This window comes from Diabrotica virgifera, chromosome 1 (genome assembly GCF_917563875.1).
Source record: "Diabrotica virgifera virgifera chromosome 1, PGI_DIABVI_V3a".
Lineage (NCBI taxonomy): Eukaryota > Metazoa > Arthropoda > Insecta > Coleoptera > Chrysomelidae > Diabrotica > Diabrotica virgifera.
Window position 1 is genome coordinate 152,968,534 of NC_065443.1, and position 13,379 is coordinate 152,981,912.

General features: G+C 32.8%; 1 protein-coding gene across 2 annotated transcripts in view; it reads left to right on the forward strand.

Moving 5' to 3' along the window:
- The window catches only part of LOC114327783 (tyrosine-protein kinase Src42A), a 460,643-nt gene extending 455,395 nt beyond the window's left edge, over positions 1–5,248 (forward strand). For both annotated transcript variants that reach the window (XM_028276491.2, XM_028276490.2), the window contains one exon: positions 309–5,248. In XM_028276491.2, the coding sequence (XP_028132292.1) occupies positions 309–517 (209 nt within the window). In that variant the 3' untranslated portion in view covers positions 518–5,248. The remainder of the gene's footprint in view (positions 1–308) is intronic.
- Positions 5,249–13,379: the final 8,131 nt, after the last annotated feature.

Genomic DNA, 13,379 nt, shown 5'->3' on the forward strand with positions numbered 1-13,379 from the left:
AGACAAAACTTTTACTAAAATAAAACATTTCATCGAAAACCGCATATTTCTATCTTGAGCCGTTTAGAAGTTATAGGCAGTTAAAATGGGGGAAAATATAAGTGGACACCCGGTATAGCAAAAATCCTCATAGTTCATGTGGATTGTTTAAGATAAAAACTTTCTTAAGTAAAATCAATGTTGAATGTTATGTTAATATTACTTAGAAAGCATATGCATTAGATGGTGTTTATTTTTTCTCAACTTTTATTTCAATTTTAATTGACATTAAATTAATGAAAACATAACTCTCAATGTCTTCATTTCAGGTATGACGAATGCTGAAGTCTTGCATCAAGTAGAACACGGCTACAGAATGCCAGCTCCTCAAAGTTGTCCACCACCATTATACGACATCATGCTCGAGTGCTGGAACCGAGATCCCATGAGAAGGCCTACCTTTGAAACTCTTCAATGGAAACTAGAAGATTTCTTCACCATGGAAGGATCCGAATACAAAGAAGCATCCGCGTACTGAGGGCACGTCCACCCCCCTGCTGATTGGTTGCGTAACTCCATTGAGGTACACTACCATTAATAGGGAGGTGGATATATCTATTTATCAATAATTATAGATAGATATGCCGTACTTCTTATGTTTTTATACTTTTTGACTTCTATGTTACGATTTTAAAGATGTTGACAGGTCGTGATCAGTTTAGAAAAGTCGTGGTATCAAGGAGGTTGGTAGGTATCAATAGCATTATTAAATATACTGATTAGTATAAAAAAAGTCAAACAGGGTTGATAAATACACATGAAAGGGGATAAATAAAGTAAAGAATCAGTGTCAGTATCGTATCGATGAACTTCTATTTAAATGCACTTAAAAGCTGCAGATTGAATTGATCATAAAACATAATTCGATTGAAATAAACTTAAAAAAATCGATTCTGTAGTTTTGTGGTGCGTTAAAAAACCGAAACGTTCTGAGAAAACTAGAAAAAATACACATTTATTTGTAATCTGTGATAGCTAGATATTATATATTAGAAATAATATGCCATCAATCCGCAGTAACAGTATAATGCTAACGAATCGGTAGAGTCACCCCACGAAATTCCTTTGTTCTCTATGTTTCATTTTGGTGACGGCGCATTAACAATTTTAATCCTTCGCGCAGATGAATGACAGCTAACGGCATTGGTCGTTATCGTCGCGCATTCACAATTTTGTCTCAGGAGTGGATTTCAAAATTGGATCCCTCAAAATTCGAGACTGATTCTTTGGCATTAAAGTGTTCCGCAGTGTCTGAATTCTCAGGAAGGTTGACTTGCCATCCATGGGGCGTTGTCCGTGCAGATTCGGAATCTTATTTTATTTTATATATCAAACACAATTAAGAAAATACAATGGAATTAAAAAAAATGATTTTGGAAAATTAGGCGAACTGATAGGTGAAAGTAGGATTGAAGAAAAGACTAAGGGAGACAAAGGTAATGACAAAGGATAAAAGATGAAACATTACTATAGTTATAGGCAATAATTTATTTGTTAACAGGTTATTTGCAATGATGATGCAATTTTTCTCCACCTAATTACTCGTATTCATTTAATGCATTCTGTACGTTTAGAACTAGAAAACTAATGAGGTAAGCAAGAGAAAAGTATTTACTAATTAATATTTACATGACAGTATAAACAGTATGTATTACAGTATTTGAACAAATGAATAGTTGCTTCATGAAGTAAGCGAGTAGAAAATAGAATATAGCAGAATATATATCCAGGGAACGAGTCATATAAATGGGCAAGAAATAAAAACTGAAAAATAATAGAAGGACTACTTTCATAAGAATGATTCAAAGCGGAAAAAATATTTAATATGTTACCCTGTTTTTATCATTTACACGTATGCAGAGCATGACGTTAACAAGGTGATATAACTTTTCAGCTTTAGCAGGCGAGGTTTCGTCGCACATATTTTAAAAGGATCATTTTTGGCAGAATTATTTAGGTAAATCGTGGCAATGAGATAGTGGTAGTAGGTGCAGTTTGTCTGAGTAACAGGTAATACTAACACTAAGCAATAATTGACAAATCGTAAATACGCCACCGAATAAATGCCAATGAAACGTTACCTTCGGATCTAGGTACAAGTCGGAGCAGTCGGGTTTCTCCAGGAGAAGTTGAGTGTATCAAGAATAGGAGTGGATTTACCTTGTGATGGGGTTAGCTAATCAGGAACACCATATTTCCCATTAATATTTTATTGGTTGTTAAATACAATTGTTTAATATGGATCGTACTCAGCTGATGACGACACTCATCATATATTAAGCTAGGCGGCACATATCAGGCAACCCCAAATCTAACTGAATCTCTGAATATATTCGTGTCCCCTTTATTTATTAGATCGATATGTTTGTATACCTTTTTACTTTCGTTTCTATGTCAAGTTTAGATATGATATAATAATATTTTTACTGCTTACTGGGCAGAAGTCACCGTGTCATCAAAACACACCTCGATATGTGTGCCCTACATTCGCGGTAAACAACTGATCGTCTGTTTTGTTATTTAACATTCTATAAACAATATCGTAATTAATTATTTCGTATTTTAAAGGATTTTAGAATTATCTGAAATATTGTTAAGATGCTTTACAATTTCCTGCACCTCCTGGGACTCATTATTTACGTTTGCTGTAACAGTTAATGGTTCAACCAGATAAGTGCAAGAACAAAAGTAGATCTCAAAAGATCTAATTAAACATACATGTGACAAGAAAAAATTATAAAGATCTGCACTTCGATTTTATCTTATTTATCCTTTCAGTTGTGTCGAACTGTTTTAGGTCAGTTTTTTGTAACATATTGGTAAAATTGGATTTATTGGAATACTTTAATTAAATTTGAACAATACTTAAAATATTCTAAACGGATGCGTGATATATTCGAAAATGACTCTTATATTATTGATACCATGATTTTGATCAATGGTTTTAAAGAATTATAAAGATATCTGAAAAAAGGGTGGTTTGACTTTTCAGAACATTGTCTAAAATATTTAAATCATTCAACTTATGAAACCACCTTTTATTCACCCCCACCAAGTTATCAGCATAAAAAGAAATTTTTGTAATATTTGGTACCATTTTTTACTAGATGTTTAATACACATTTACTCATACATATTCTAAAAATTATATTTATTATTTAATTTATATTTTTTAATTTTTGTCTCAGCAAATGTCTGCTATTCTTCTAACGGAATTGACAGTATTTGTGTGTATGTCAAAGGCTTATAGCGTATCATGCGATATTGGTGAAGCTGAAACCTATGCAGTCAAACTCAAACACGAGCATAGAAAAAAAATGTTAACTAAAACATTCAAAATATTACTGCTGTTAACTTAATCTTAGTAACGAATATTTGGTGGATGCTCGAATTTGATTTTTGGTGAATGATGAAAAATTTTATTGGCAAGTCTTACGACTAAATTTAAACGTAGTAACACAAGACGCTACTTATTGGCATGTTTTCGTAATAAATAAATGGCGAAGTTACTTTTTGAATTCATTTTACAACGTTTTCATATATTTTTTATAGCACTAAATGTCTAAATTATATTTTCTAGTTTTGACAGATGGCGTAATAACTGTAACTTTGGAATTGGTTACTTGTTACTTCCAAAGGTTTTGTATATCGACTTTATGGAAAAGTTTCTTTACAAAATTTTGTCCAATATTAACTTTTTTATTTTTAGGATCAGGTAAACATAGTCAAAATAGGCATGTCCAAACTGCTTCATTTTTATAGTCAGATATTCAGGTACTTTTTCCTGTTTGTAAGGGGAAAATTCGTATTTGTTTATAATTTACATCCTTTGATATTATGTTATTTCGGCTAATATCCGCTAACATAAGCCGTCAGGTATTCTGACCTACTTATCCATTGTCTTATATTGTTTGTTTTTTACCCGAGAGGAGTGATTCAAATTTACCGCGCCGTAATGCTTGTTTCTAATTGGTCCAACCGCAGGCAAGTTTACTCCACACTCCACTGTTATTAAATTTTGACACTAATGACATTTATGAAATTTTGGCACTTCTGTCATTTTATAGGTTAATTAAGTATATCGGCGATTTTTTGTGTTTTCTGTATTATTCCTTTAATTTTTAGATTTTTAGTCTACTTTTATATAAAAACAGTTGTTTTCAGAACTCTTTAGCGATGTGTTAGTATAATATAATATGTATGGATTATCATCGAAAGATAATATGATCAACGAAAAAAGAAGATGAATTTGGTGACTTTTCTAGTAACTTTCTTGGATGTGAATCTGTCTTTTTAGTTTACTCCTCTTGGTTAAAAAATCAACATTAGCTTCTTCCTACTTCTAACATACATGATGTCAATTGTAATAAGTAGGGATCTATAATTATGATAAAGAACGAATATGAGATATTAAATTTGCATGTCATAATGTATTAAAAAGAGATACAGATAAAGGGTGATGGCGAATCGTTCAAAGATAGTAAAATTATTGGTATGATGTTAGATGTGAAGAATATAAGTCGACTTTATTTATCCATAAAAGCAAAATACTCCAAACCAAATAAAAACATTAAATATTAAAACATCAACTTTGGAAATCAATTAAGAATTATTTTGATTATTATAAATTGAAACAATAACAGAAGCAAGATGGCTTAGCATTTTTTTTATTTTACTTAACCAAACGCTCAACTCAGTATCAACTTATATGGTTATCTGATCGGTTCGAAGCTAACTTCACTCGAGGCTGCGATGAACCAATCTCTACTTTCCTCCTTGTCCCTATTGTTGCTGATCCTTCTCATGTTGACATGGTCAGGGTAGTAATTTGGCCAAAATAATTTACGGTAATATTTAACTAACTTAGAAGAATATCACATGCTGGTTTGGAAATCTATGGAAATATTACATATTTAATTCATCAATATTTCGATAATTTTGAAAATTGTTGGCTGGTTTAACTCACAAGTATTCTACACGAACCTTTTTATATTATACAATTTTGTAACTATCAGTAATCGTGTTTGAGTTTTGACTGCTTATTCAATGTATTGATATTATGGTATTGTCAGCTTTGTCTTTTATATAGTTGTATTATATTGTTTGTCATTTGTTAATGATAAACGTTTATTGAACAAATCCACTAAAATATTTATACAAAGGAAACTGTAAATAAATATACAATTTTAAATATACTTTTTTTAAATTAATTGTTTGGTTGTGTTTTACTGGGTTTTTTGGCCTATATACGATCAGTTTTAAGGCATGTACACATTTAAAATACTAGTATTTGTGTCGTAAATCTGTTGCACGTCCTCCAATTAGACGTTGCCATTTTCATGCAGTGTTGCCGTATTTTCGGTACACTAGAGAAAGTAGATTATGAAATAATAAAAATATAGCGTTGTTACTGTTAATTAATCTGTACAGAAATAGATAATGAAGAATTTGTATTATTAAATTTAAATAGGAGCCCCATTGTTACTCAACAAAATATCCAGAAAAAATTTTGTCACTATAAATTAATATCTCTATTTATACTGTTGTGTTGAGGATATGACAGATAGTAAATAAATCACCCGTAAACGTATTAGACGGCTTCATCATTCCATTTAAAACTAAATTGCGAGAAAAGAGTGAGTATTAATAAAAATGAATATTGCAACTTTGCAAAAATAGCAACAGTTCCTAATTGTCATTTGCAAGCCATCTGAGTGTTTTTTTAATTAAATTTTTTTAATACTAAACTTTAAACAACTTCCTACTATTCTGTAGAAAAAATTATTAATTACGAAGTGTATCATTCAAAATAATTTAAATAATTCTAACAATATTAAAATAATAAGGTTAAAATAATATGCCTACGGGTATGAATTCTCGTGAATGTAGGTGTAGGTTACGATATATAGTTCTGCTAGCAAACTAAGAGAGTCATTAATAATCAGCTCAGCGGGGTACTGTTGATAGAAATGTGTACTTAAATAAACAAGGGATCATTTCATAAAACAGGTAGATTCCTTGTTGATATAATTTCACACCTTGAAGAATAGCACTCCGCTTAGCTGAATATTAATGACTCTCTTAGGTAGTTTGTCAGACTCTAGAAATATCATTAATGACGCGCAACGGACTTCAGAGGAAAAAAATTATACATACCAATTCTGTACGTATTAATCAAACGAGAACATACTGTAAGATCCATAAAAAGCAGTTCTCAGATTCGGATCAGATGACTTTTTTTTTCAAAAAGATCAGATCTTTTCCATATAGCACTCATACAGATAGACCTGATCGGATCCGTTAATACGAATATTATTAATATTAAGTAATTCATGTGTAGATGCGATGTCATATTCGCGGTGTGCAAGTACTTGGAGGGGATACGAGAAACGATCGTGCGTAAATATCGGAGAAATCTTGAAACTTTCTTAAATAATTCATATTGTCAATTTAAATTGTCAAATTAAATTTCATACCTACTGTCATTGAACAAGAATTATATTATCGCTCCACAATATTGATATGATATGATAATATTATATAAAATTAAATTTAATTAATTGTATTTTGCTTGCAGTACTGCATTAATAATTAATTTTATTTACTACATACAATTGTTTACCTTTTAATAACATAACCTCAGTCTTAAATTTTCTTCTTATAACTTTTTTGGGCTGTGGCCTTGACAATTATCCAGCAATCGGGACTAATGCAATAATTGGTCAATACAATTAAAAGTGCGAAAAAAGTTGCTGTTGCTGAGCTATGAAACCAGGTGTCGCTTTTCCGAACTTGCACGGCCCCAATACACAGACCTACAATATAGAATATTCAGTTGACTTGCGTTATATACTTTTACGGAATATTTATATACCAACAAAAAGAAGAGAATGCCAAATACAATATATGACTGAAATATGACACTTGTGTTTCTTGAAATTGAAATATTAGTACAATCTTTTTCCAAATATTTATGTTGACAGTTTTTTACAGTTTAACATTTTCTACATGCGTTGACTAGTTAAAAGGTAACCGTAGCAATCAACAGGTAGCGAAAACGCGTTCCAAGATTGCGGCTGTAATTTTGAATATTTTTTCGAGATATTTGGCACTAAAATTTTTTATTTCATTAGTAGTTCCAAATTGGCACAAGATCTAGGCATCGGATAAAAAAGTTTATTTGAAGAAAGTGTATTTGTTTGTTCTTCCTAATGGCGGTACAGGCTCGTTTTTTTAATATTTTATTTAATTACAGGGTAATTTCCACATATTAATATATTTTTCAAATTGGGCTCTGTACCGCCATTCTTTATTATATTACGAATACGTGTGCCAAATATCTCGAAAAAAATTTTCAAAATTATAGCCGCAATCTTGGAACGCGTTTTTGCTACCTGTTGATCGCTACTGTATCACCTTAAAATATTTCAGAGAATTCTTCGAAAAATAAGTTTTGAAGAAACAATTTGGTTTAAGATTTCTTGAAGTCGTACAGGCCTAAAAATAAAAATTTTGTTATTTCAACTAGATCAGAGGTTCCCAACCTTTTTTCACTGCCGTACCCCTTGAGATAAATTTATTTCAAATTGTACCCCCAAGAAAAAAAAGTTGCAAGAACATTAATCATGGAAAGTAAATATTTACGCAAGAGTTTTTTTTATCTTTTATTTGACAATAAAGTTATTGTTCCAAAATTAGGCCTATATATGTTTCTAGTAAACTTAGTAAATTCTAAATACCAACGGTAAAAAAATAATAACAAAGTAAATACAATATTTCTTATCACAAAAACATACTAGAATTAGCAAATAAGTTTATTGAAAAAAAAAAAAAGAAATCAAAATCAAAAGGTTGATAAATACACTCTTAAATCAGAACTTGCATTTAGCTTATTCCTATACTTATTCTTAATGAAAGCATAGGAAGAGATTGATCTCTCAACTAGTTCTGTATTTGTAAAAGGAAGTAAAACCAGAAGGGCTTTTGTGGTTAAGGGTCCATATTCATCCCTAATGCTCACCCAGAATTGTCCAAGGGGTTTCTTCTTGAACTCGGATTTCAAGGAGGAGTCACTTAAAAGTTCTAGGAGCTTTTCCATCTCATGAACGGTCAATGTAGCAGTCTTGACGTTTTCTTCATTGAAAGGATCTGCAATCCAGTTCTCTCCGTCACTTCGTTTAGGAAAATACTTTCTAAAAGAGTCCTTCAGGTTTGTCAAATGTGTCACTATTTGATGTTTCACTTTGTCAGATATGGGCAGATTATTGTCACTCAAGAAATCATGAAGCGTGCCAAAAACTTCAGCTTGATTGTTTTGAATACATGTTTCCCAAAAATCAATTTTCTTCATTATGGATTCAATTTTGTCAGCAACTTTGAATACTGTAATTGAGCTTTTCTGTAACTCTTAGTTGAGTTTATTGATCTGAGAAAAAATGTCAGCTAAATAAGCAAGCTTTTGAAGCCAGTCACTATCATGAAACTTGGAGGCTAAATAAAAAGGATGCTCTTCAAAAAATACTTGCAGTTCATGTCTGCGCTCAAAAAGTCTTGTAAGAACCTTCCCGCGAGATAGCCACCTTACTTCCTTGTGCAAAAGCAACGTGGAGTGAATGCCACCCATACCTTCACAAAGCACTTTGATCAATCTGGAGTTTGTTGCATTGGCTTTAACAAAGTTAACTACTTTAACTGCTTCATTGAGAACATCATTCAAAGAAGACGGCAACTTTTTGGCTGCAAGACTCTGTCTGTGGATGCAACAATGGCTCCATGCTACGTGGGGGGCCACTTCTTTTACGCGCCCCTGAAGACCGATATATATGCCAGACATTGATTTTCCTCCGTCAGTGCATATACCACACAATTTACCCCAGTCTATTTCTTTTTCACAGAAGTAGCTATAAATAACATTGAACACATCTTCCCTTGTAGTACGCTCAGTTAATGCATGGCACAGCAACAGATTTTTTCAAACTCCTTGTTGGGATTTACATACCTTGCATTAACAAGTAAGATTGCTAGGGCAGCAATGTCCGTATTTTCATCAACTTGGATCGAAAAACAATCACTGTCTTTTAATTGCTGAACAACTTCAATGTACTTAAAAATGTCTTGAATTCGCCGTGAAACTGTGTTGTTTGACAGCGGGATGGAGTTCACCTTACGCACAAAGTTCAGACCAAACATACACTGAACAGCATCTTTTATACAAGGGGCTATCAAATCCTCACCTATTTTGTGGTTTTTACCACTTTTTGCAATATGGTAGCTAATTTTGAAAGAGGTTTCCACAGCATTTTCATTATCTCTATTAACGGATGCGAAATAAGAAGAACACGCCATCTTTCCCATAATTTTTTGAAAGTCGTTCAAAATAGGTAATTTCTTTATTTTTGTGCTGGGCGTGTTTGGATTCAAGGTGGCGCAAAAGTAAGGAAGGTTTCATGCTACCATTACCTAAAACTTCTCCACAAACAACACATAGTGGGTTTTTACTTTCCTTCTCTCCAGTAAACGAAAAGCCATATTTCAAGTACTCATTTGAATATTTTCGTTTCTTTGAGGAAGTTCCAGTACTAGTACTAGATTTCTGAGGTTTACTATCACTGGTACTCACACAAGAAGAATGTTCTGCTGCTGAGTCCCGGGACGTACTAGGCTTGCTAAGCACCTGGCTTGCCGTATCAGTCTGATTTGTTTTAAACGATCCAGTTTTTAACCACTTTTCCATCTTCTTGATTACAGTTAAATCGTTTACAAATCAGTCAAAAACTAACACGCACAATAAGCAAGTAAAAAGTAAACTGAACATAAAATCACGTAATGATTTATCACGTAACGTACGACAAACACACAAAGTCCGCCATTACCAAATATTTTCGGCGTACCCCCAACCAGGTCGTTGCGTACCCCAAGGGGTACGCGTACCCCAGGTTGGGAACCGCTGAACTAGATAATGATGTAACAAAAAACCCTTATTTTAAACCTTCAAAGATGACGTAATAAGATTCAATGGTGAAACGAACACAATATTTTTATAGTAATACAGTATTTTTTCCATTTTTTACAATTTTGTTTATTGGAATTTTTTACCAAGAATCCAAGAAATACTATTTTTTTTTTTTTCATCAAAATCACGCAAATTCCTAAATCACGTAATTCAGTTCTTGCTAATTTAGCACATTAAAATATACCTCTTGATAATTAAAAGTTTGTGTATAAACATATACAACATACTCTTCCTGTCAGGCACAAAGAAATTAAGTTAATAGGTTCGTATTTGTCTAGTCAAACCACCACCAGTTTATTAATTTCTTTCGAAACACGATTCATTTTAATAATTTTCATAAATAAAATTGTTATCCGTAGATAGAGACCTTGGGATATTTTAGTGGACTTAACTTTTCCAAAAAGAAGCTTTAATTTTTAAAAGTGTTGTTAAATAAACACATAAAACCTCATTGTTCATTGTCTAATGTTATTTCACAAGATTTAATGGCTTTTTGATTGTGAAATTGTTGTATTTTTTAGATATAGCCGAACAGAGAATATATTTTTAAGGTTGTGTTGACAGTACTGTGGAGTTGGCTTGCCTTGTGTCTTATGTAATAATATGCTAAGTATATGATATTTATTTTATTCAAAATCAGTTCTATTTTATGATGTAAGGTTTGTTCCAACACTCAATTTTTGTACGGTCTAGAATACGTCACGAAACTGCTTGTACCGTTTTTATGCGCATTTTCATCATTTGAATCGTCCGGTGACGGTAATTCGAAAACCGATTCAAGCGTGCAGGTCGGCCCAACGAGTACTTGCATTTATCCGTGTACTGAAATTATCGTCACGAAACTGTGACTGGACGATCACAATTTTTGTTTGGACTATCGGAAGGACAATGCGCTAAACGATCATTGTTTTGTTGGAACGTATTTTGTTTACTGCGCAGGAGCGTGATCGTTACATGACGGTTTTTCATTGTGTTGGAACAAACCTATATGCATGTACCGGTTTTTGGCGTCTTAACGCCTGCCTGTAGGTATAAATCAAGCCGCGAGACTATTTCTCTCATCGCACACATCCATCGGACAATTCTTAAATTCCAATTCAAATCTGCAAATCCATTTTGAATGTTATGCTGCTACTTTTGGAAGATTTGACACTAATTGTAAACTTATTTAATAATTCACTTTATGTTATTACCTTTAGCAAATATAAAAACAATTTTGTATCTCACCTTCTATATATGTAGGTAAGTCTGTTATAACTAATTTTCGATTTTTTTATTAATAAGAAATGATGTTTCCCTATTCAGTGCGAATCAAGACACTATATCGTTTCCAAGATATTTTTAGGGCATTTTAATATTATTTACTATCATTGGTGAGAATTAACCAAAATTTTATTTAAACGTATGTTTATTGTGACGTTTCGGTTTTAAATTTCTAATTTCGGTACGTCAAAATGGACTATTCTATGGGGGTTAATTAAAAAGTACGTGTTAACGACCAGTTGTCAGAGGAAATTGAAATCAGACGTGGAGTGAGACAGGGATGCGTATTGTCGCCAATTCTTTTAATGCCTACTCGGAAGAGATCTTGAAAAAAGTTCTTGAGGGTGAAACAGCTGGAATAAAGGTAAATGGAGTTTCCATTAACAACATTAGATATGCGGATGACACTGTCATCTTAGCTGAAAATATTGGGGATCTTCAGAGGCTGGTGACCAGAATAGCAGAGTTTGGACAAGAATACGGGCTAACAATGAATGTCAAGAAGACAAAGTTTATGAGAATATCGAAAACTCAAAGAAATAACGAAAATCTCTTCATAAACGGATCCAATATCGAACGAGTCGACCAATATGCATACCTTAGAACAATGATCAACTCCACAGGAGATTACTTACAGGATATCAAAATCAGAATAGAAATGGCTAGAGCTACTTTTAACAAAATGAGAAAAGTGCTCTGCACAAGAGATTTGAAGTTGGAGCTAAGAGTTACGTTGGCTAGGTGCTACGTTTGCTCGACTTTGTTTTATGGAATGGAAGCTTGGACCTTGAATGCTGCATCAATGAAAAAATTAGAATCATTTGAGATTCTGAAAATATCGTGGACAGAACACGTCACAAACAAAGAGGTTCTGAGAAAGATGAATAAAGAAATGGAAATCCTAAATACCATCAAAACAAGAAAATTTTAATATCTCGGACATATTACACGTGGAGAGAGATACAGCTTGCTCCAATTGATTATGCAGGGAAGATTCAAGGAAATAGAAGCATAGGGAGACGCAGAATATCGTGGCTGCGCAACCTGAGAGAGTGGTACGGATGTACATCAAATAAACTTTTCAGAGCAGCCGTCTCTAAAATACGAATAGCTATGATGATTGCCGACCTCCGCCGCGGAGATGGCACTTCAAGAAGAAATAAGTAACTATGAAACTCATAAATCCTCAAATTTAACCTCAGATGAATTCATCATATTATTCAAGTTTCACATCTGGGCGTTGAGTACGTGACCTCTACTGACCAACAGCAAATCCTGCTTCTGAAGAAGTTCATATACAATCGAAATCAGCATATTGCAGATGATTCAGGTATTGTCCATTTATTTTAAGGCCTCATTCCTCCCAGGGATGAGATATTAAAATATCTTGAGAGATCCTTGAAGGGGTCCTCTAATGTTTTCCTGTGAAACTATCTACCAAAGTTATTCAGTTTTGTATGCGAAACAATAGAGCCGTGTGAGTCAGCAAAATTTAATCTTCATGTATCATATCTTATGTAATCATTGCTAATCTATATTACTAATTTGATTATTACAAAGACACAAGAACTTACCAGTACTGAAAAGCCTATTACTTGTCTTAGAATATTAACCAAATGGCACACATCTTTACAGCTTATTGTGCTATTTACATCACAACTCTTTTGAAAAGCAGAATCAAACATTTCCTTGAAATAAACGCCACAATTGTTTATGTATCGTGGCAAGAGAAGAATATTTTTTATTCTTGATATTTTAAAATATTCAAAAGAATAGAAGTAGTACATATATAAAAGCTAAGTTTCAACGCACAAATTCTTGTTGGACTGCCAAATTTTAAGGTTCTGCTACAGACTGACGAACAAATTAGTGCTAACGTGTAAATGAATGTTGTAAGTGATTGTTAATGTAATTAGTTAAAAGACGGAACTATTTTGTATTGAAAGGAGATAACATGTTTTTTCGTATAGAGTATCTGATTTTTGGTAACGGACTCTTTTACTGTAAGGTGTTCTTAGAAAGCAGATAGCTCTTGAAACGAAAATGTTCCTAACAGAACAATTTGT